General features: G+C 43.0%; 1 protein-coding gene across 1 annotated transcript; it reads left to right on the top strand.

Annotated features, from left to right (window-relative positions):
• Nucleotides 1–5,842: 5,842 nt before the first annotated feature.
• AADACL4 (arylacetamide deacetylase like 4) lies at nt 5,843–24,093 on the top strand. Its single transcript, XM_043922895.1, is given in 7 exon segments — nt 5,843–5,885; nt 5,888–6,009; nt 12,827–13,043; nt 17,655–17,708; nt 17,852–17,885; nt 23,317–23,591; nt 23,594–24,093. Coding segments are annotated over 7 exon segments (1,245 nt in total).
• The last annotated feature ends 1,789 nt before the right edge of the window (nt 24,094–25,882 follow it).

The following is a 25,882-nucleotide window of genomic DNA, read 5'->3' as shown; positions in this document are numbered from 1 at the left end:
CTTTTTGAATCAGTTGGCTCTTTGTATCAGGTGGCCAAGGTACTGGAGCTTCAGCTTTAGCATCAATCTTTCCAATGAATATGTAGGGTTGATTTCCTTTAGGATTGATTAGTTTGATCTCCTTGCAGTCTAAGGGACTAAGACTCTTCTTCAGCACCACAGTTTGAAAACATCAATTCTTCGGCGCTCAGCCTTATTCATGGTCCAACTCTCACATTGGTATGTGACTACTGGAAAAACCATAGCTTTGACTATATGGACCTTTGTAGGCAAAGTGATGTCTCTGCTTTTTAATACGCTGTCTAGTTTGTCATTTGTGTTAGTTGCTCAGTCATGTCTGGCTCTTTGTGACCCCATGGACTGTAGCCTGCCAGGCTCCTCTGTCCATGGAATTCTCCAGGCAAGAATACTGGAGTGGGTTTCCATCCTTCTGGAGAAGGTTTCCCTTCTCCAGGGGATCTTTCTGACCCAGGAGTTGAACCTGGGTCTCCTGCATTGCAGGTAGATTCTTTACTGTCTGAGCCGCCAGGGAGCCCCTGATGCTCTAATGGCATACTGTAGACAGCCTGTGGCTAGAGGACGAGGTCAATATCCTGGCACTCTTCTGCCACATCCATGCCTCACCTGCTGTGAAGCTCTGGTAGACTCTAGTATTTGGTCCTAAATTTTAAGATCCCATGAAGTCTCTAGCTAATGGCTAGTTGGGAAGAAACGAGGTTTGTCATAGTTTTTATCTAATTTGATGTTCTACTAAATTGTTAATGTTCACCAGGAAAATACCAAGGTGTAGGTGACAGTGCCCAAGATCAGCTCCCAGAGGTCAGGTCTGGTTTTCTTTCTCAGAAGTGAGGTATAGACACTTCTAGAAATCAGAAGGAGCCTTTGGCACCCACATGCACTGGAAGGAAGATGTCAGCTGGTGGAACCCAGCTCTCCAAGGGGTGGGCCCAGTCTTTACACCTGGATGACAAACGGATGTCTGTAAGGAAAGAAACAGAAATTGGTCCTAAGCCCACCCTGCAGTGGCAACAGTCTGGGCAACCTCCGAGTCAGCTGCCCCGGATGAAAATCCTAGCTCTTAGTCGCTATGTGCCATCTTTGACGGAGTTACTTAAACCCTTCTGTGCTTCAGTTTCTTCATCTGTAAAATGACGATAGGGTTCGTAGGACTGTGTGAAGTTTATCGAAATAGAGTGTTTAAAGTGCCTGGTATATGGCGAGCATTGAAGTGAGTGCTCTGTGTAATTCAGTCTCCTGGGGTTTGGCTAAGCAATATATCAAGACTGTCTCATTTGTGGACTTCCATGGTGGTCCATTGGTTGGTAATCCATTTGTCAACACAGGGACACAGTTTCGATCGCTGGTCTGGAAAGATTCCATATGCCTTGGGGCCCGTGTGATGTAACTACTGAAGCCATGCCCTAGAACCTTTGCTCTGCAACAAGAGAAGCCACTGCAATGAGCAGCCCACGCATGGCAACTAGAGAGTAGTCTCTGCTGGCAACAGCTAGAGAAAAGCGTGCATGAAGAATGAAGACACAGCACAGCCAAAAATAAATAAAATAAAATGCCCTGTTTGCTCACACATTCCCCAATCCTGGCATGATAGTTGGCACAGAGCAGACACTCAGTAAAATTTTTTTGGATGAGTAAGTGAGGGCATTTGCCTAAGTAATGCTTCAACCTTTTGAAGAACTTTTGTCTCTTAAATTGCATAAATAATAAATTGCCATTACTGACAATTTATTATTGTCAGAAAGTGAGGGCATTTATTTAATTTTTCACTGTCATTGAACATGTAGGTTATTTCCTATTTCTCTTGTCATACATTACACAGTGCTGTGTGCATCCTGCAAGGACCACATATGCAGTCCAGCTTCCCTGGTCCCCACTGCTCCCTACAGTCTCCAGTGCTGAGGTCATGGACTGCTGCTGTTTTTCATCATAGGTGTGTTGTGCTTTTTGTTAAATAAATGTTGTTCTGCATCGACTCTCTGTCAAAAATGGTAACATAAAAGTAGGATGCAGAAAGTTGTCCCTTCCTAGAAATTCGGGAGTTAAGCAAGCTCCTCAATGAAGCTGATGAGCACCTTGCATGCAGAGTATGCAACTGCGCAGTGTTCTTGTCCTGTACCCACTCGCCTTGCTTGAAGGCATAACACCCTTCTTTATCTGCAGGATTTGAGCAAGCATGCTTCGTCTAGTCCGTGTGGGAGCACACCTGTAGAACCAACAACTGGTTGAAGAAGCAGAACGTGTCCAGCCTTCAGAAGCCAGTGCTGTGCACCTTCAGGGATTAATATCATAGACTAGTCTGACTTCTTTGAACTTTATGTAAGTGGAAACATACCGTGTGCTTTCTTTTGTGTAAATGTTGTGTTTTGGAGGTTCGTCCATATTGTTGTTGTAGTTTGTCCATTTTCATTGCTGTGTAATATTCTATGGTATGGATCTATGGTAGTTATTCATTTTACTCCGGATAAACACTTTGAATTTTGTTTCTATTTTTGACCTATTACAAGTGATGTCTTTAAGGAACACTTTTATGTCTTTCGCTCATCACATGGATACTTTCTAATAGTTGTGTTTCTAGGAATGTAATTGAGACTGTTCTGCTTTAAAAGATTTTGCCAGATGGTTTTCCAAAGTGCTTAAGTGTGTTTAAAGTTGTTTTTTTCCTCCCCACACTGCACAGCTTGTAGGATCTCGGTTCCTTAACTACGGATTGAACTCAGAATCCTAACTACTGGATTGCGAGGGAACTGTCTGTTAGAAGTCTTTTAACACTGGACATTCACTTAGTTTTGAGTGTTCTTAGTGTCCTTGTTTCATGGATAAGAAAACTGAGGCTCAGAGAGGTGCATTAATTTATCTTAGGTCACACAGCTTGTCTAAGTTGAAGCTGAATCCAGAGACTTCACTCTTCAACACCACACGATATTGTTTCTCATGGAGTTCCACACTAAACAGTGTAGTGTCTGGGACACAGGAGGAGCTTAGTGAGTGTTTGTTGAATAAATGGGTCAATGAAAGAATGAATCCCCCAAAGAAAGGGCTGAGGGGTCCTATTAATCTATTTTCCGGGAGAGTGGTTGATTTTTAGGACATGACAGTTTAGAGACCCTGAAGTGCGACCATTGCTTCTACTTCAAACTTTTGAAGAACTTTTGTCTCTTAAATTGCATAAATAATAAATTGTCATTACTGAAGAATTAGAAAAATTGCTAAGTAAAAAAAATTCCTTTCAAGCTTCACCACCCAGATATAGCTACTGTGAACACATGACTAGTTATTTCCATGCGCTGTTGTTGTTTAGTCCCTCAGTTGTGTCTGATTCCATGGACCATAGCCTATCAGGCTCCTCTGTTCATGGAATTCTCCAGGCAAGATTACTGGAGTGGGTTGATATTTCCTTCTCCAGGGAATCTTCCTGACCCAGGGATCAAACCCAGGTCTCCTGCATTGCAGGCAGACTCTTTACCATCTGAGCCACCAGGGAAACCCCTGATTCAGGGGGTGCAGCCTCAGGATGACTTTTTCCCCTAGGGCACTCTGACATCCTCTGATCTCTCTGCTAAATTATCCACTTCTGCTGGTGTCATATCTAACTCTTAGCCTAATTACGAGATAAGCTGCTTTGTTTTCAGCAATGTTCTGGGGGCCAAATTGCTCCACAAACTCCTCTAGGCCCAGCTCCTGAGGAGTGCTTGGCTTCCCCAGAGCTCAGATCCTGCGACATGTGTGGTTTTATCAGCTCCAACTCCTGCTGTTCAGATGGCTTCTCCTGCAGTAGCTTTCCCTTTCAGGCCCCTTGGGTGGTTTCATTGCAGAGTGCCTTCTGCCAGACACTTCCCTGTGAACAAAGGCCTTTCCCTGGCACCCAGGAGGATAGAGTTCCAGCAAGATTTTTGGGTGAGGGTTGGGGTAGATGCCAGCCAGTCCTGCTGGTATAGCAGCAGAGCAACTATTAGCCAATTCAACAAGGCCCTCTTGTTAGCAATTTCTGGACCTCAAGCCAAAGCGGCGAGAGGTGGGTTTTTCATTGGGTGTGCTATCTCAGCCCTGGGGTAAGAGTTGTTTCTTATATCTGCAATTATTTTGAGCTTTCTTTACTTCTTGCCCATCAACCTCGTATACCCTGTTATAGTTAATGCGCATGCGTGCTAATTCGCTTTAGTCGTGTCTGACTCTTTGCGACACGCTGGACTGCAGGTCCCTGGGCTCCTCTGTACACGGGACTCTTCAGGCAAGTATACTGGAGTGGGTTGCCATTTCCTTCTCCAGGGGAATCTTCCCAACCCAGGGATCGAACCTGCCAGGCGGTCTGCAGGATACTGCAGTGTGAGCACCTAGAACTAGGAAGCAGAGTCCTTCTCTCCTAAGATGTCTCACAGTACTCTTTCTTGACAATGCTTTGCTGCCAATGGACAAAGGAAAGATGTTGAAATGTCCAGCCCATTTTCAAAGAGCAGGCAAAAATTGTGAGTTTGGAGCTAAGAGGCAATGCACCGACAACTGGCAAAAACTCAAATGTAATTTAGCAGCAGAAAAGGTAAAAAATTGTGGTATGTTCATGCAATGGAATGCTATACCAGAATGAGAATGAATGAACTGATACATACAACACAAAGATTACATACAACACAGTGTTCAAAGAAAGAAGCTGGATATAAAGGAACACTGTGTGATTCCATTTATACAAAATTCAGAAACCAGACAAATGAGTCTTGGCTGTTAAAGAAGGATTGTAGTTACCTCTTGTTGGGTGTAGTAACTGGGGGAGGGGGCATGGTGATGGGGAGAAGAGGCTCTTTATCCTGGTTTGGGTGCTGGTTACCTGGGTGGGTTAGTCTTGTAAGAATTCCTCAAGCTGATCCTTATGAATGAAGCACATTTTTGTATGCCTATGTATGCATATATTTATTTATTATAGCTCAGCAAAATTGACTTCACAAATGAGAGGATGTTTATACACCCATGCTTACTGCAGCACTATTCTCAATTCCTCAGTTATGTTCTCTAATTACCCCTTCTTACAGAAGAAGGGGTTTCCCTGGTAGCTCAGATGGTAAAAGATCTGCCTGTAATGCAGGAGACCAGGGTTCAATATCTGGGTCAGGAAGTTCCTCTGGAGAAGGGCATGGCAAACCACTCCAGTATTCTTGCCCGGAGAATCCCCATGGACAGAGGAGCCTGGAGGGCTACAGTCTGTAGGGTCACACGGAGTCAGACATGACTGAAGCGACTTAGTATGCGTGCATGCACAGGAAAGGAAACCGACATGCAGAGAACGGACATAACTAATCTACGACTACAGAGCCAATAAGTGGAAAAGTCAGGATTCAACCCAGGAGGGCTGGCCTCTGAGTGGGTCCTTTTAACTTTGGGCTGTGTTGCTTCTCCTAAGGTAAACTGGAACATCAAAGTGGGGCCAGGACAACCAACTGGTGTACGATGCATTTTGCCCACCCTGACCAGATGCCCATGAGGAAGACTGGCCACATGTGTCCTGTTTTATAGTGAAAAGATCAGGCCACAGCCTCCTGTGCAGCCTGTAGGAGACCCCTCCCTTGGGACCCAGGTGCAGGTGCTTTTTGAGCCTGATCTTTACTGAGAATTAGGAGAATTCTCCTAATACTACCCCCTGTCCCGATAGGTGGAATTGGTTTTCTTGGTCCCTGTATTCCCTGAGGAAGTGAGTCACTCTGGCTCCCACTGGTCGTGCCGTGACTGGCTCAAGTCACAAGTCAAAGTTAATCCAAGAGTGGGAGGGAGGACAAGCCCATATGACTGGCTCAGGTCCTGCCGAGCACCAGTCCAAGCTCCTGGAAACCTTGGGAACATGGTTGTCCTATGGCTGGTGCTTCCAGCCGCACTAGGCTCCTTTCTCTTGGGGTCTTTGTCTGGGCTGTCTTTGAGCACTTCCTCACCACTGATGTCCCCTCTGCTCTATGACATCCTGCCAAGTTCTGATTTCTGCACTGCATATTTGTCTATGAGGTCACTTTGGTGAGTTGGCACTCAGTCCCCTCATGGATTGGAGTGAGCTTTCTCTCTCTCTCTCTGTTCCTCTCTCTAGGTCCCTTGGAGGGATAGGAGGGCCTGTCCTTCTTTCATTTGCCTTCCCTCTCTTGTCTTCAGACTCTCCCTAGAAAGACAGACTTTGCTACATAGTGGGCTCTCCAAGTCTGCAGGTCCTGCATCTGTGGATGGGGGGTCAACTATAAGAGATTGAGCATCTGAAGATGTTGGTATCATGGGGGTCCTGGAACCAATCCTTCATGGACACTGAAGGACAGGTGGACGATAGTCCTCTCTTTTGTATGTGCTATTCTGTTTCTCTCCCTCTTCCCTTCCCAGCCTTCCTCTCACCCACCCTCCTTCTTTTTCCTTCCTTCAGCAGCATTTACTGAATGCCAATCAGCGGGCTCGTTTCCGAGGCTTCCCAAACTATCCCAGTCCCAGCCCCTCCCCTGAAATGGCTCGGAGCCTGACAGAATGAGCTTGCTTCAGCTTTACCGTCTTCCACTTCACAGCACACAGGTATCCCCCACCCCCAGCAAAGATTGCTAGCACCTGGAAGGCAGGGCCTACCTTATCCATCCCAGGGCCTGGTGCCTAGCACATGCTTAGTTACCATTTGCTGATCAGTCACCAGGGAATTCACCCAACATTTCAGAGTGGCCACCCTAGCTGGGCTCACTCTGGGCAGGGGTTTGAGATTTGGGATGAAATGGCACATGCCATTTCTGCACATGCTGCTCTAAGCAGATTTGGGAATAGTTTGGCATCCAGTAAGAGGCAGGCCGGAGAAGGCAATGGCACCCCAATCCAGTACTCTCGCCTGGAAAATCCCATGGACGGAGGAGCCTGGTAGGCTGCAGTCCATGGGGTCACTAAGAGTCAGACACGACTGAGCGACTTCACTTTCACTTTTCCTTTCATGCTTTGGAGAAGGAAATGGCAACCCACTCCAATGTTCTTGCCTGGAGAATCCCAGGGATGGGGAAGCCTGGTGGGCTGCTGTCTATGGGGTCACACAGAGTTGGACACGACCGAAGCGACTTAGCAGCAGCAGCAAGAGGCAGGCAACTTGATTTAATTATGATGTCCCAACCATGGGTGGAGATCAAACAGTTCAGGCTGATGACCTGCGGGGAGAACAACTGTTGAAGGAAGTGAGGAGGCCATGCTCAGCTCTGAGAGCTACTCCCAGGCTGTGTGATTTTGGACAATTTACTTCACCCCTCTGTGCCTTAGTTTCATTATCTGTGAAGGGGGAATAATTTTGTTTCTTCCATCAGGTTGATAAGAAGATTAAGATACCAGGTGACAAGGATTTGGTGATATTTGGCAAATAATGGGCTTCCCAGGTGGCCCAATAGTAAAGAATCTGCCTGCCAACCCAGGAGATGTGGGTTTGATCCCTGGGTTGGGAAGATCCCCTGGAGTAGGAAATGGCAACCCACTCCAGTATTGTTGCCTGGGAAATTCCCTGGACAGAGGATCCTAGTGGGCTACAGTCCATGGGATTGCAAGAAGTCAGACGTGACTGAGCACTGAGTATGTTTGTTAAATAAGTAAAGTGTTTCTTGTGCTGTTGGACTGTTTCACCAAGGATACAGATGACTTTCAGAGAAATGAACAAGTCTAGTTTATAATTAGGTGAACGCTACTGCCCCAAGGAGACAGGCCGAGGAAGTGGTATGCACATCTCTCTTATTAATCCTGGTCAGGCACTTTGCTGGAGGTCAGGTCGTCTCAAGCCAGCAGCTTCAATCTGTATGGAATTTCAGGCTAGTCTGAGGCCCTTGGACTGAAAATGATGTCCAAGTGGCCCAGAAAACCTGCGATCTTTCTAACCTTCGGTGATTCTCCTCAGGCGTAGCCCACAAGCCAAGCATCTCCTGATGACATCTGCTCCTGGGAGGCTCTGAGATGGGTCTGAGCTTGGCTGTGGAGGGTGAATCCAGCTTGTGAAGTTCCATCCTGGTGCCCCTAGCCGTGAGCCCTCCTAGAACAGACTGCTCATCATAGGTGAGAATGATGAGCACGGCGATATCCAAGTGGTTCATTTGATTCCAGAAGACAGATAGATACAGAAGTCACATGAATATTAAGGAGAAGGAGGCAAAAACCTAGAAGACTCTACAGCCCAGAAATCAGGTGCCTAGTTTTGTAGTCAGACAACTTTGGGTCTGAGCACTGAATCTCCACTTGTTAGTTTTGTGGGCTAATGTCTTTGAGGCTCTATTTTCTCCTCTAAAGTGGTGAGGATAGCTGGAAATGCTTTTTACAGGGGTGAGGTGGGGAGTGAGTGAGAAATGCTTTTAAGGTGCAGGATAGAGTGCTGGGTGCTTAGAAAGGGCTCCGTAAAAATAGCTTATTAGTAGTATGTATATAAAATCTTTGAAGGCAAAGACATAGCATTTGCTAAAATCGTTATCGATTTGAAGGCTGTTATGAATGACTTCATAATATGAATGGAGGAGGAAATGGCAACCCACTCCAGTATTCTTACCTGGAAAATCCATGGATGAATTTTCCATGGTTGGAGGAGCCTGGTGGGCTACAGTCCATGGGGTTGAAAAGAGTCAGACACGTGCTGCTTGGGCTTCACATTGTGGTGTCTTCTCTTGCTGTGGAGCATGGGCTCCAGGCCTCTCAGGCTTCAGTAGTTGCAATGTGCAGGCTTAGTTGCCCTGGGGCATGAGGAATCTTTCTGGACCAGGGATTGATCCCATGTCTCCTGAATTGGCAGGTGGATTTCTATCTGCCACACTACCAGGGAAGTCCTGATACATTCTTATAATTAATACTAGAAATAATATTAGATGGGCCAAAATATTTGTTTGATTTTTCCAGACCATGTACAAAAATAATATACAATAATTATAGTATTTATATATACATATAATATACAAAAATATATATAATATATTATATAATATTATATATATTATATAATTTTTATAATTATATAATATAAATTTATATAAATTATATATATTATACATTATATATTATTAGATACATTAGATATATTATATATTATGTATATAATACAATATGTATACTATATATAATAATATCTAATATATCTATTAATATATAATAATATATAATGTATAATAATATATAACAATATATAATATAATACAATATGTTGTATATAATATATAATAGTAATATAATAATAATATATAATTATATATATGTATTATATATATGTATATGTGTATATATATATACATGTACATATATGTATATATATGTATTATAATATATATTATATATAATATATTAATATTATATAACAATATAATATTATAATTAATAATATATAATAATTATGTATTGTGTTATTATTATATTGTATATTATATATATTATATGATATATACTATATATTATTTATATTATACATATTATATTATATATTTTATATATTATATACATTATTATATAACTGTTATATAATATATAATATAAAATGTATATTATATATTATCTAATGTTATATCACATTAATTTATTTATAATTATTTATTATATTATGTATATTATATATTATAATATATACTGTATTTATATTTATATATTAATATTATATTAATATTATAATATAATATAATTATAATATATAATACATCATGATATATATAATATATCATATATATATACTGTAGTATATAATGTAATATATAATGTAATATATAATATATAATAATATATGATAATATAATTATATATTATTAAATATATAATATATAATAATATATGATAATATAATTCTATATTATTAAATATATATAATATTTTATAAATATATCAATATATTAATATATATTAATACAAACATATATTATAATATATTACAATATATTGTGTATATAATATATAATATATATAAATATATAATATATAATATATTAATACAAAATATATTAATATATTCTATAAAATATATGAAATATAATATAATATATAGTAATATACAATAAATAATAATATATTAACTTATAATATATATAATATATTATGTATATTACATTATATTATATACTATATACTATGTTATATATTATGATGTATATGTATTATGATGTATAGATACATTTTGATGTATTATATATTATAATTATATTATGTTATATCAATAATATTAATATTAATATATATTATATATAGTATTATATAATATATATTGTATTATATACTATAATTATTATAAATTATAAATATAATTATAAATTTGTATTTTTAAGTGTATATTGTATTTGTTAATTTGTAAATGTGTATATGTATATAACTAAAAAAATTTATAAATAAGATTATAAATTATATAACATAATTATATTATAAATATAATTGTATATGTTATATCATATATAATAATATAAATATAATATAATAATATATCTAATATATATTAATATATAAATACATATAATATAATAACATGCTAACAATATAATATAAATATAGAATATGTATGCACTTATATATTTATATAAATATAAATTATATGAATATTATATATTTATATAAATATAAATATAAAGCCTAATATTAAATATTATACATTCATAATATTATAAATAATAATAGACAGTAATCAATCTTCCTAAATTGCCTCTGTCCTAAATGACTAGCTCTGGCAAATGTGAACTCATTGCTGGAGAAAACAATGGAAACCAGACTTTCCTGGTAGCCCGGTGGGCTGAGTGCCCACCTTATAATGCAGGGGACCTGGCTTTACCCCTGGCAGGATGATCCCGCAGGCCCCAGAGCAACCAAGCCCACGCGCCACAACTACTGAGCCTGGCTCGGAGCCCATGCCGCACCACAGGAGGCGTCGGCACAATGAGAAGTCCGCACGGCAAGTAGGGAGTAGCCACTGCCCGCTGCAGCCAGAGAAAGTCCGTGCACAGCAGTGAAGACCCAGCACAGCCAAATAAATATTTAAAAAAGCCAACAAAAACAATTTAACTTCCTGGCCGTACCTAGTGACCTTTCAGAATGTGGTGCTAGGAGATGTTTATCACCACCTTGCATTGTTCAAAATCCTGAACCATTTACACTTCAAGATGCTGGAATGGGTTCCTCAGATGTGGGCCAAGTGGTGGGAAAGGAGGTCCTCCTCACAGCCCTGGTAACCTTGCTCTCCTCCAACTCAAGCAGAAAAGTAGCGGTTTTGATGGGAGTTCCCTTTTGAGACACCTAAGCCTTGGCAGTGGGGTAGCTGGCGTGGGGGTGGGGATGTCTCCATGGAGGGAATGTACTGGGGCAACCTACAGACCTCGGGCAAGGTCACACCAGTGGGTGTGACCTCACACTTGCCAGAACTCACCAGTGACACACTCCCCATGGGTGGTCACATCTGATTCCCAAGCTTCATCCTTGGCGACTGTAGACCTGATTCTTCAATTTTACAAACGAGGAACACTGAAGCTCAGAGAAGGGAACGCTTGAGGTCTTTCAGTGAGATAGCAGTAGGTAGAGCTAAGTCTTGAATTCAGATCTGCTTGATTCCAGAAGCCACACTGTTTCTAGTTTAGTGGTTGAGAACATAACATTCTGTATCTTACTCATTGATGGGCAAGGCACTTGACCTTGGTATGCCTCACTTGCCCCATCTGCAAAATGGAGCTGATAATTGTGCTTGACTTAGAAGGGTTGCTGAACAGTTAGAGCCAGTTAATAACCTAAATCCCTTGGACCAGGATTGGCATGTTGTAGGTGACTGGTAAGTGTCAGTTGTTCTTACTGTGTTCACTATTATCATCCTGTGCTGTTTGCTTCCTGACACAGACACATATTCCATATGAGGTCCACAGAAGAGATGATGCGACATGGTTGAAATGCATTTATTACGTGTGATACAATACCATGTAACTACAATAACTACATCTCATTAAATATTTCACTATTTGTTTGCTTATAACCAGAGTGACCATATTAGTTTAAAAACAATGGACTTCTTTTCACATTTGGCATATAGATGGCCCTTGTACCATTGATCCCTCCTCCTGAGCCCATGGGCTTCCCTGATAGGTCAGTTGGTAAAGAATCTGCCTGCAATGCAGGAGATCCCAGTTTGATTCCTGGGTTGGGAAGATCTGCTATAGAAGGAATAGACTACCCACTCCAGTATTCTTGGGCTTTCCTTGTGGCTTGGCTGGTAAAGAATCTGTCTGCAATGCGGGAGATCTGGGTTCGAACCCTAGGTTGGGAAGATCCCCTGGAGAAGGGAAAGGCTACTTACTCCAGTATTCTGGCCTGGAGAATTCAATGGACTGTATAGTCCATGGGGTCTCAAAGAGTCAAACACAACTGAGCAACTTTCACTTTCTTTCCTGAACCCATCCCTAATTGGTCTTATTAATTTTTTCTGTTGAACACAAATGTGGCTTAAGCATCTGTCCTAACCCAGGGAGGTAATGATGGTGTTAACCCAGGTGTTAACCTGTCTCTGCCATCTCAAGCTGGGGGCCAAAGATGGCAAGGTTGCCAGTCATCTTGCCTTGGACATTGGCTTTGATGAGCTCAGTGCCCAACCACTCAGCCCAAATGTGGGCGAGCTCTTTGGCAAATTCATACCACTGTTCAACCGAGAGCTTTTGGGAGGAAATTCTGCAAAACCGACCCTTTTTCTGGACACACTCTCCAGAGCCTGTCGCTTCCTGATGAGCCCTGGGGCCATGCTTGGAGGCACATGAGAAACTGCAAGAACATTCTAGCAGTTACAATGAGCAGGAGTCATCTATCATTCAGAGACCCTAACCTCCCTAATCTCTCGCTCTCTTTCTCTTACCTCTAACAGGGGAATGTATTTGAGAAGATAGGGGTTTGCTCCCTGCCCAGATTTCTCCAGTTTTTGCAGAACAGCGTGAGAATCAAGGAGGACCCTGCGCTTGTGGTAACCAACCTGCATTTTGGGACCATACCGGTCAGGCTGTTCCAGCCCAAGGCAGCCTCCCCCAACCCCCGGCGAGGCATCATTTTCTTTCACGGAGGAGGTGCCTTAATGGGGAGCCTGGGTAAGATCCTCCATGGTGGCTTTATAAAGGAAGAGCCTCATCCACACACACAGCTTTGCCCCCCCACCCCTCCCATGGGAACCTTGTTGGAGTTTCTCCAAGAAATCACAAATGGGTTGCCATTTCCTTCTCCAGATAGAAATCGGCAGTTGGAGATTTTTATTGGGAGTCCAGACTGTGGACTTTGGGCTCAAGTCAGCAGACGGTATGGAAATGTTCTTTTTTATACTGTGATAGTCTAGGTCAAGGAGAGTGTGGTGAAGTGGCTGGGGAGGTGAGGGGGGTGGGATGGCATTTATGGCCCTGCAGTAGTGACTCTGCTCCCCTCCCCCTGCTCACCACTCACAGCCATTGCTAGTCTTGTCTGTTCTTCCCCCACAATATTTCTCAAATGCACACGTTTCTTGCAGGCTCTGCAAGATCATTGTGATCTTTCTCTTGCCACATCCCTTTCCTCCCACATCTCAGCAACTGCTGTCCCCCGTCACTCCTGGCCCTTCACGGTCTCATCCTCACCCAGTAGCCAGAAGGAGCTCATAAAAGTACAAGTTGGAACTTGTCTGTCTTGCACTGAAACCCTTCCTGTGGGCTTTCTAGGTTTTTTTTTTTTTTTTTAAATAATGTTATTTATTTTTGGCTGTGCTGAGTCTTCTTTGGTGCTCGGGCTTTTCTCTAGCTTTGGTGAGTAGGGGCTACTCTCTAGTTGTGGTGCGTGGGCTTATTGCAGTGGCTTCTTGTTATGGCTCCCTAGCTCTACAGCACAGGCTCAATGCCTGTGGCACACAGAATTCGTTGCTCAACGACATGCAGGATCTTCCCGGACCAGGGATCGAACCCATATCTCCTGCATTGGCAGGTGGATTCTTTACCACTGAGCCACCAGGGAAGCCCTAGGGTCTTTTCAAAAAATAAATTTATTTATAATTTTTGTCTGTGTTAGGTCTCCATTGCTGTGTGTGGGGCTTTCTCTAGTTGCAGCAAGCGGGGGCCACTCTGCTGCAGTGTGCAGGCTTCTTACTGAGGCGGCTCCTCTTGTTGCAGAGCACAGACTCTAGGGCACTTGGGCTTCAGTAGTTGTGGCACATGGGCTTAGTTGCCCCGTGGCATGTGGGATGTTGGTTCCCCCACCAGGGCCTGAAGCCACGTCCCTGCATTGGAAGGCAGATTCTTACCACTGGACCACCAGGCAAGACCCCTCCAGGGTCTTTAGATGAAACCTGAACTCCCCCCAAAAGCTGGTGCTGGCCCTTCAGACCTCTCCTGCCTGCTCACCTGGGCCTCCTGCCTGCCCAGAGTGATCACTGCGGGAGCCACGCTGCCTATGCTGCCGACACACCAGGCTCCTTCTCTCTGAATCTCCCGCACTTGCTGTTCCCCGGCCTCCAGAGCTGTCTCTCCACACGCCTGTACTTTGCAGGACTGCTGACTCCCTCTTCATTCTTCCAGTTCGATCTCAAAGGTCCCTCCGCAGACTGGCCTCCTGGACATCTTCTCTAAAGAACTCTCCCTGCCCACTCTAGTGCCCTGCCCTATGCCAGGTGTCCATCCATCCTTGACATCATCCTTTAACATTTTCTTCATGGCAGTTGTCACAATCTGAATGAATCTCCTTCCTCCAGGTGTTTCCTTATTTACTGTCTGCATTCCCCAACTAAGAATGGAAAGTCTGAGAGTGCAAGAAAGACTTCTAGTTTGCTTGTTGCAGGACCCCAGGGCCAGACCCATGGTTTTATTTTTTGAATGAAGGTATAAGCATGAGATCTTTTTAAGAAAATTGGATATAGTAAGGGAATATTTCACGCAAGGATGGGCACAATAAAGGACAGAAATGATAAGGACCTAACAGAAGCAGAAGAGATTAAGAAGAAGTGGTAAGAATACAAAGAAGAAGTATATAGAAAAGGTCTTAATGACCTGGATAGCCATGGTGGTATGGTCACTCACCTGGAGCCAGATATCCTGGAGTATGAAGTCAAGTGGGCCCTACAAAGTATTACTACAAACAAAGCTAGTGGAGGTGATGGGGAATTCTAGCTGAGTTATTTAAAATTCTAAAAGATGATGCTGTTAAAGTGTTACATCCAAATTTGGATAATTCAGCAGTGGTCACAGGACTGGAAAATGTCAGTTTTCATTCCAATCCCAAAGAAGGGCCATGCCAAAGAATGTTCAAACTACTGGACAATTGTGCTCATTTCACATGCTAGCAAGATAATGCTCAAAATCCTCCAAGCTAGGCTTCGATAGTATGTGAACCAAGAACTTCCAGATGTACAAGCTGTGTTTAAAAAAGGCAGAGAAACTAGAGATCAAACTGCCAACATCCCTTGGATCATAGAAAAAGCAAGAGAATTCCAGAAAGACATCTACTTCTGCTTCATTGACTACACTAAAGCCTTTGACTGTGTGGATCACAACAAACTGTGGAAAATTCTTAAAGAGATGGGAATACCAGACCACCTTACCTGTCTCTTGAAAAACCTATATGTGGGTCAAGAAGAAACAGAACTGGACATGGAACAATGGACTGGTTCAAAATTGGAAAAGGAGTATGTCAAGGCTATATATTGTCACCCTGCTTATTTTACTTATATGCAGAGTATATCTTGGAAAATGTCAGGCTGGATGAATCATAAGCTGGAATCAAGATTGCTGGTAGAAATATCAACAATCTCAGATATACAGATGATACCACTCTAATGGCAGAAATTGAAGAGGAACTAAAGGGTTTCTTGATGGTAGTGAAAGAAAAGAATGAAAAAGCTGGCTTAAAACTCAATGTTCAATAAACTAAGATCATGGCATCTGGTCCCATCATTTCATGGCAAATAGAAGGGGAAGAATTGGAAGCAGTGACAGGTTTTATTTTCCTGGGCTCCAAAATCACTGCAGATGTTGACTGCAGCCATGAAAATAAAAGATGTTTGCTCCTTGGAAGGAAAGTTATGACAAACCTAGACAGTGTATTAAAAAGCAGCAACATCACTTTTCTGACAAGGGTCCATATAGTCAAAACTATGGCTTTTCCAGTCGTCATGTACTGGATGTGAGAGGTGGACCATAAGGAAGGCTGAGTGCTGAATAATTGATGCTTTCAAATTCTCCAGGTGCTGGAGAAGAGTCTTGAGAATCCTTTGGACTGCAAGGAGATCAAATCAGTTAATCCTGGAGGAAATCAGCCTTGAACATTCACTGGAAAGACTGATGCTGAAGCTGAAGCTCCAATATTTTGACCACTTGATGAAAAGAGCTGACTCACTGGAAAAGACCCTGATGCTGGGAGATTGAAGGCAAGAGAAGAGGGTGGCAGAGGATGAGATGGTTATATAGCATCACCAACTCAATGGACATGAATTTGAGCAAAACAGAAGGGCCCCATGTGTGACAGTCCTTGGGGGTCCCAAAATGTCAAACACAGCTTAGGGACTGAACAACAACAATGAGCACATGAATACATAGATGGATGGATGGATGGGTGAATAACTGGGTAAAGGGATATAAACCAACCAACACACGGGAGGATGGAGAGATGGTCACACAGGAGAAAATTTGCCCTTGTGAAGAGATGAGCGGTCCCATTACATGTTCCCTGAGATTAGGCTGTACTGCCATCTGGTGGTAGAATATAATATCTGAACTTGCTGCCTGGATGCTCTCCCCTTCTCTGAAGTTAACTGTATTTACTTTGTGGGACTTCCCTGGTGGCTCAGTGGTAAGGAATCTGCCTGCAATGCAGGAGACACTGGAGATGAGGGTTCAGTCCCCGGGTCAGGAAGATACCCTGAAGGAAATACAACCTGGTAACCAACGCTAGTGTCCTTGCCAGGAGAATGCCCTGGGCAGAGAAGCCTGGCGGGCTGTAGTCTGTGGTGAGCACACATGCACACATCTTCATCCTGGCCCCCTTGTCCACGATCACTCCTCCCTTTCAGAGGCCTCTGGGAGCACTCCATTTTTTGTCTGCGACTGTTCCTCTTCCTCTGTGGAGGAATAACATTACTTCCAAAAGTAACACCAGGACTCACTCAGCAAATATTTTTTTAAGGACCTACTACATGTCAGACCCTCTTTGAGGCCCAGGGACATTGTGGAGCACAAGAAAGGTCCTCACAGAGCTTACCCAAACAATGGGGCAGAGCAGTGAAAGAAAAACAAGAGTATGTGTGCTCAGTTGTGTCCGACTCTTTGTGACCCCATGGGCTGTAGCCCGCTAGGCTCCTCTGTCCATGGGATTCTCCAGGCAAGAATACTGGAGTGGGTTGCCATTTCCTCCCCAGGGGATCTTTCCCACCCAGGGACTGAACCCTCGTCTCCTGCATTGACAGGTGGATTCTTTACCACTGAGCCACCTGGGAAGCCCCTACATACATACATACATACGTACGTACATATATATATAATTATTATTATTCACATTCCAGAGCAGATGTGCCCACCTTCCCTCATCTTGGCTTTGTCAGTTTCAAAGCACCAAGCCTTCTAACTCCAAGGTTTCCCCTCCCGTCAAAGAAAACACTGTGGCTGGTGAGCCCCAAGGCATATCTGCTCCCCGACATTCAGGAGACTTGAGTGGATTCAGGTGTCTGATTTTAAGCTTTTTCTGTTGTCCAGGCAGAGGTGGCCAGAGTCACTTCAAGGGAAGCAAGAACAGGAAGAGAGGCAGCTGTCACACCTAGCGCCAGCATTGCTTGCAGCCCTGTGAGCTGGGGGGCAGCGCTGGGCCCCGTGGGCACCAGGCCTTGTACAGGCTACTCACAGGCAGCTGCTGCTGTGCCGGTTTTTGTCTTGCAGCCTGTGTGGTTCTCTAGCCCGGGAGACTGACTCTGTGTTGCTGGCGGTTGGGTGAGTTGCGGGAGAAAGTTAGTGGGTGGTACCTGGTGGCAGAAGGTAGAGGTGAGGCCCCAGATGATTTGCAGAACAGAGGTCCTAACCCTGGAGAGACATTCTTGCACATGCATCCGTGGAGATGGGCACGGTAGCATTCAACACAGCCTAAACCGGAAGCGACCCAAATGCCCATCCACGGGGAGTATGCGAATCAGCTGTGGCACTGTTGGTGTTACAGTGCACAGACATTAAAGTGTTATGGGATATGGCGTAGCTGTTCAAATGAGGGAACCAGAAGGCACACCCATAATGTGGATGAATCTTGGCAGTATAAAATTTAGTGGGAACATTTTCAAAAACTTACGTAAAGCAAGATACTCTGCCTACAGAATGAAAAACAATTAAAATCAGAGCAATACTTTTAAGGAATATGCATAGGCACAATGAAATTATGTAGAAAGGAAAGAAAAAGAATGATGGTTATGTGATTCAAGGTAACCATTCCCTCAAATGGGGGAGGCAGTGAGATGGGATGGTGGTGGGGGTATTATGGGATTGGCTGAAGATTCTGAAGGTTCTGGTTAATATCCTGGCTGTTCTTTGGGGCCTGATGCTTCTCGCATTGTTAAAACAAATAACTAATGAACTTATGAACTAACTAGCTAGCTAATTAACTCCCAACCATGAAGGGACTAATGTTGGGAGCGTCTCAAGGAAGCCATAACTCTGGGCACCTGGGGTTCTTTGAAAATAGGAGAGGGCTTTTGAGTGAATGGAAGGGGCTGTGGGGACCACTCACCAGAATTCTGGTTCTTAATCCAACAGATCACAAGTCACAGGGAAACAGTTTAGAGAACGCAAGTGAGAGAAACTAAAAACTACCACTTTAGATTCAACCTCTAAAAAAGCCCCTTCAAAAAAAGCAACTTCCATCTATGGCTGATTCATATCAATGTATGACAAAACCCACTGAAATGTTGTGAAGTAATTAGCCTCCAACTAATAAAAAAATTAAAAAAAAAAAAAAAAGCAACTTCCTCAGCATCTCTGGTTTTCTTGATGAGATGGAGGGAGATAGCATCTTTCCAGTCCTCATCATTGTACCTCCCAACCAGCTGAGCCTCATGTCTGACATTCCACCATTAGAGTTTCCACCAGACTCTACATCTCTGAGGTTTTAGTGATAATAAAAACATCCCTTGAACACATAAAGGTGTTAATAAGCACCTCCATTAATACCTTGTAGGAAATTGCTGAGGATATTGTTATTCTTGGGCTTCCCAGGTGGCACTAGTGCTGAAGAATCTGCCTGCCAACGCAGTTCAGCCCAGTTCAGTTCAGTTGAGTCACTCAGTTGTGTCCGACTCTGCAACCCCATGGACTGCAACACACCAGGCCTCCCTGTCCATCACCAACTCCCGGAGTTTACTCAAACTCATGTCCATCGAGTTGGTGATGCCATCCAAACATCTCATCCTCTGTTGTCCCCTTTTCCTCCCACCTTCAGTCTTTCTCAGCATCAGGGTCTTTTCAAATGAGTCAGTTCTTTGCATCAGGTGGACAAAGTATTGGAGTTTCAGCTTCAGCATTAGTCCTTCCAATGAATATTCAGGACTGATTTCCTTTAGGATGGACTGGTTGGATCTCCTTGCAGTCCAAGGGACTCTCAAGAGTCTTCTCCAAGACCACAGTTCAAAAGCATCAATTCTTCAGTGCTCAGATTTCTTTATAGTTCAACTCTCATATCCATACATGACTACTGGAAAAAACCATAGCCTTGACTAGACGACTTTTGTTGACGAAGTAATGTCTTTGCTTTTTAATATGCTCTCTAGGTTAGTCATTGTTTTTCTTCCAAGGAGCAAGCGTCTTTTAATTTCATGGCTGCAGTTACCATCTGCAGTGATTTTGGAGCCCAAGAAATAAAGTCTGTCATTATTCCCATTGTTTCCCCATCTATTTCCCATGAAGTGATGGAACCAGATGCCATGATCTTAGTTTTCTGAATGTTGAGTTTTAAGTCAACTTTTTCACTCTCCTCGTTCACTTTCATTAAGAGGCTTTTTAGTTCTTCTTCACTTTCTGCCATAAGGGTGGTGTCCTCTGCATATCTGAGGTTATTGATATAATCTCTGGATTGGGAAGATCCCCTGGAGGAGGAAATGGCAATCCACTCCAGTATTCTTGCCTGGGAAATCCCATGACCAGAGGAGCCTGGAGGGCTACAGTCTATGTGTTGCAGAATCGGACATGACTAAGCACACTATTGTACTGTATATTGTATTGTTATTCTAGACAGCTGAAAAGACTTGGCATAAAGGTTTTGAAAGCTAGGCTGGTGGAGGAAGAAAGGCAAGTAAGGTTCTTCAGGTTGCCAGGGGCTGCAGGTAGATGGTGCCTGGGGGGAAAAGCCCCGAGAACACTAAGGGAGAAATGATCATGGTCTGGGTGCTCCCTGATTTTTCATCAAGACATAATGGAATTTCTTAAGTAAGACCCTGGAGAATCTGTGTTTGAAAGATCTGTCTTTTAACCATTTGGCTCTGCAGAGCCTTCATACCTGATGGTGGGTGGGTCCAAGAGAGGTGTAGGCATTCCTGTTTCCTACTAGTAGGTCTGGGATTCTGCAATAGAAAGCATATGCTAGTTCATGACATCAGGTTTGTATGTTTGACATTTGATGAAGTGCATTCACTTCTAGGGGCTTCCCTGGTGGCTCAGCAGTAAAGAATCCGCCTGCAATGCAGGAGACCTGGGTTTGATTCCTGGGTTGGGAAGATCCCCTGGAGGAGAGCATGGCAATCCACTTCAGTACTCTTGCCTAGAGAATCCCATGGACAGAGAAGCCTGACAGGCTGCAGTCCATGGGGTCACATAGAGTCAGACACGACTGAAATGACTAAGCAGCTGCAGCATTCACTTCTAGACATGGTAAAGTGGAAGCTGAAGCTTGCGCTTGCTGCTTACAGGTGCTGGGGCCATCTCACCGTGAGGACTCCACAGAGGCACGTGTGTTTTGCCCACATTTAAGTGGGAACCCATGCTGATAACATTGAATTATTGATCACGATATTGCTTATTGTGGAAATGTGGCAAAGTTATAAGCAATCAACCCACCCTACTCTCTCTTTTTTTAAAAAAATATATTTATTTATTTGGCTGCACCAGATTCTAGTTGTGGCATGTGGAATCTATTTCCCTGACCAGGGATGGAACCTAGGCTCCCTGAACTGGGAGTATGGAGTCTTAACCACTGGACCACGAGGGAAGTCCCCAAATTGTATTCTTAAAAATGATGCTTTAGGAAACCTTTTATAGGAAATAAAATTCAAGGTCAAATAGAAGGCAGTGGTTTTCAAACTGGGTTCTGTAGAGCACTAGGGTTTTCCTCATTGTTTCAGAGGTGGGCCCAGAAGTCAAAGAAGAAGTATCAGTGGGGGATTCAGATGTCTTATCTTTGGACAAAACCGGAACAACTGCATTTACCTATTTTATTTGGTGGAGCTCCAGGTATCATTTTAATAAAAAAATAATAAATTTTTTTTGTTCTAAATAAGTTTGAAAGCCACTAGTCTAAGGTGTCATTTTTCCTTATGGAATTCTCAATTTAATCTTACAAGTAAAATGGTTTTTTTTTTTTTTTTGATGCTTTTAAGTGATAGGTTGCAAGAACTGAAAAGACAACTAGCAATAGCCTCAAATAAAAATTTAAGATAACAACCATATTTTAAATAAGCTTTCTAATCCAAGTTTAGCTAAGCTGTTAACTGGTTTAGCCAAGCTGTTTCTATTTTTAAAAGGTATTCCTTTCTGTTATTCCAGTCTTGATTCATGCATTAGTTAGCTTGTGTTAGACCCGGGTTCAATCCCTGGGTGAGGAAGATCCCCTGGAGAAGGAAATGGCAACCTACTCCAGTACTCTTGCCTGGAAAATTCCATGGATGAAGGAACCTTGTAGGCTACAGTCCATGGGGTTGCAAAGAGTGGGACACGACTGAGCGACTTCAATTTCACTTTACTATTTTTAGAAGTTCACCTGCTCTCCCAGCTTGATTGAACTATAATGATGTGTGCATTCTGTCAATTTAAGGTGTTCAACATGTTGGTTTGATATACTTACATACTGCAATATGACTGCTACCATCATATCACATAATTAGCGTTTCTTTTTATGGTGAGAACCTTTAAGATCTACTCTGTTAGCAACTTTCAATTATATAAAATATTGATGTTAACTATAGTCACTATCCTGTAGGTTAGATCCCCAGGACTTGTTAATCTTATAACTGAAAGTTTGTATCATTTGACCAGCATCTCATTTCCCTTACCACCCCCGAGTCCCTGGTAACCAAGACTCAGCTCTCTGTCTCTCTGAGTTTTGGCTTCTTTAGATTCTATGTATAAGTGATATCATACAGTGTTTGTCTTTTTCTCTCTGACTTATTTCACTCAGTGTAACATCCAAACCAGGATGCAACAACTTATTTGCATCCAAGTTGTTGCAAATGGCAGGATTTCCTTCTTTCTTATCGCTAAACAATGTTTCAATTTATATGGAACATCTAGAAGTTCATTTTAAAGCTCCTTCTCTTTGTCCTTGAATTCCCCTGAGGAGACACACTTTGGGGGCTTAGACAAACCGCCAGGATGCTGATCATCAACCTCTGGCACCTGAGTCTGCCACAGCCCCAGTTATGTCTGTTTTCTGACTGCCTACCTTCTCTACACCTTCACTGTCAGAACACTTCCCAAACCCCTTCTTTCCTTCCTGCAGCCCCAGAAAAGAAGGCAACTCTGAGTCATTGGTGGGAACAAACCTTGGTCCATTAGATTTTTCTTTTTAAAATAATTCTACCTGAAAGAAACTTGCCCTTGACTTTCCTTTTGGTTGCTCCTATCCTTTTCTTTCATGAGTGGCAGCAGCTTCATTGGCCTTTCTTGACACTGCTGGTCGTTTTGCTTCTGATGTGAATAGCTTTCTAAGTTACACGTGTTTTTCTTGTTCAAATCTCTTATTTTTAATTTTTTTTAATTGGAGGAAAATTGCTTTACAGTGTTGTGTTGGTTTCTGCCATACAACAACCTGAATCAGTCATAATTATATACAACCCCTCCCTCGTGAGCCCCCATCCCACTCCTCTAGGTCATCACAGAGTGCCTGGCTGGACTCTGGCACTGCATAGCATAAGTTGCACATTCTTGTATGGAGCGTCTCCATCTGTGGAAAGTAGACAGAGCATAGTTGTGGAATCAAGGATCCCTGCCCGTAAGTTAAGGAAAGGTTCTTCACATCCTCATATGCAAAAAGTGGGGATAAGCACCCTTACCTCAGAGGGCCATTCTGAAGGTTTAATTAGAAACACCATTGCAAGGGGGAGTGGAAAGTAACATCGCTTCCCAGCGACCTCCGTTCACACAGCTGTGCTTCTGTTCCCCGCTTGCTCAGGTACCGCAAGCTTCCTGATCACTGTTACTATACCCTTTCCTGTGATTGCCTGAACGCCTCCATTCACTTCCTGAAGACCCTGGAAACATATGGGGTGGATTCCTCCCAGGTTGTGCTCTGTGGAGACAGCCTTGGGGCAGGAATAGTGGCCTTGATCTCCCAGACCTTGGTGGGCAGGTTGGATCTTCCTCAAATCCGGGCCCAGGTCCTGATTTATCCCCTCCTGCAACTCATCAATTTTCAGCTGCCATCCTTTCACCAGAACTCATGCATCCCATTCTCACCCAGAAGTTAATGATAACTTCCGTGTTTAAATACCTGCTTATCGACTTCTCCTGGTGGGATGCCATCGTGAGTGGGGCTTTTATTCCCCCTGAAGTCTGGAAGAAGTACCGGAAGTGGCTCAGTACTGACAACCTACCCAACAGGTTCAAGAAGACAGGCTGCCAACCTGTGTTTCCTGCCCCTTTTAATGAGGCTGCCTATCTAGAAAATAAACACTTGTTGGATGTGGAATATTCACTCCTTTTAAAGGATGATGGGATCATAGCCCAGCTTCCGGAGGCCTTCCTGGTGAGCTGTGAGAATGATATCCTCCATGATGATGCCTTGCTCTATAGGAAGCGCTTGGAGGACCAGGGGGTCCCCGTGACGTGGTACCATGTGGAGGATGGCTTTCATGGATCACTGTTATTTTTTGATAATAAGTCATTCTCTTTCCCATGCTCCCTGAAAATTATGAATGCTGTAGTCTGTTATATAAAGAGCATACTGTAAGGTTGGGAGTCTGAGTAGGGCATAGCCAGTATAGACTCTGCTACAAGCTGAGTCCTTTGATGAATTGCATATTAATTGATTAAGGAGATGCTCAGTCAGTGCTTACACTGCAAGGGAAGGATGAGAAGGAAGCTAAGAACAGTAATGCTTAGTATTTGAGAAAATCCCAACTGTTTCCTCTCAGTGCCAACAGTGTTCAATTCTGGATCTAGCAACATTCTCTAACCTTCTCATTCAGGTGAAATAAATACTCAATGGAGAAAAAAAATGCTAAATGCTAAAAAAAATGTTAAAGTTTCTCAACACTCTAACACACAAGACCTCTGCTGAATGAATGTTGACAACTGTCCATGATGGGTCTATACCCATAATGCTGAAGTACTGCTTGGGGCTAACATCTCCTTTGGAGGAGGGGGCAACTAATTGTTCCCGGGGCCAAAGGTTCATCAGTCAAATTCCAACAGTTGGTTTACAGATTGATTCCAGTTGGCCTGAGAGATGCTATTGCAACAAAACTCTGCCCTCAGTGTAACCACATTTGGTCTGGACTAAAGGGACATTTTAGAGGAGCTCATGAGAAAGGGAGAGGTGAGAAGAGGCGAGAGGAAGGCATTGAGGAAAAGGGTGGGCTCTGGGGCTGGGGGGCTTCTCCCGGGCTTAAGTCTTTGATCTGAATTCCAAAATTAGGTCACTAGCTACCAAGAGGCAGGATCTTAGAGCCAGGGCTGTCTCGGGAATCTCTAAATGCCATGTGAGATATGGAAACTGCATTTCCTAAGGCAGTAAGATGTCAGCCTTCTTTCTCTAGTGAACTTATATCGTGGTCTCACTTTTACAAAGAATCTTGCCTTCACTTAGCCCACACCACTTTTTCTGCTTGCAGGGAATAGGAAGAGAATATTTGTATTGCATGTTGGGGGCAGTCCACATTAGTTTGGGTCTGTGTTTCTAGCCATATCTGTAATAGCACTGGGCCTCCCTGCTGTCTGGTCCCATCCAAGGGCTAAAGTTGGAGGATCTCTCTTCTCTGTAGCCACAGCATCTCTTGGAGTCAAGGACCTCACCTATGACTGATGGAGGTAGCAGTCTTATTGGTGTCTTGGATTCTTGCAAAGGGGGCAGATATCTATATAGGCAGTTTTGGACTAGGCTCCTAGGAGCATGGACAGGTATCATGATCCATGTGCTATGTGTAAGCAGCTTTGATGAGAAGTATGTTAATTACCTACTGCTGTGTAACAACACTACCATGAACTTAGTGGCTTAAACAACACAGATTTATTATCTTACAGTTTCTATGGGTCAGGACACTGAGAATGGACACTTAACTGCAATTAAGGTGTTGGGGCTGTCATTTCTTCTGAGGCTCGGGTGGTGAGGAATCTGTTTAAGTTTAGTCAGCTTGTTGGAATTCAGTTCCTTGAAGTTGAAGACAGAGAGCTTTGGTTTCCTGCTAGCTGTTGGCTAGAGGCCACTATTGGCTTCTAGAAGCCACTCACAGTTTCTTTGGCACGTGAGTTTTCCCCAAATAGCTGCTTTCTACCTTTTTTTTTTTTTAAAGATTTATTTATATATTTTTTGGCTATGATGGGTCTTTGTTGCTGCATGCAGGCTTTCTCTAGTTGTGGCAAGCAGGGGCTACTCTTCATTGTTGTGTGCAGGCTTCTCATTGCGATGGCTTCTCTTGTTGCAGAGTACAGGCTCTAGGTGCGTGGGTTCAGTACTCGCTGCTCTCGGGCTCCAGAGCACAGGCTCAGTATTTGTGGCACATGGGCTTAGTTGCTCCAAG

This window comes from Cervus elaphus, chromosome 14, assembly GCF_910594005.1.
Source record: "Cervus elaphus chromosome 14, mCerEla1.1, whole genome shotgun sequence".
NCBI lineage: Eukaryota > Metazoa > Chordata > Mammalia > Artiodactyla > Cervidae > Cervus > Cervus elaphus.
Note: the sequence above shows the minus strand (reverse complement) of the source record. Positions and strands in the feature narration are given on the sequence as shown.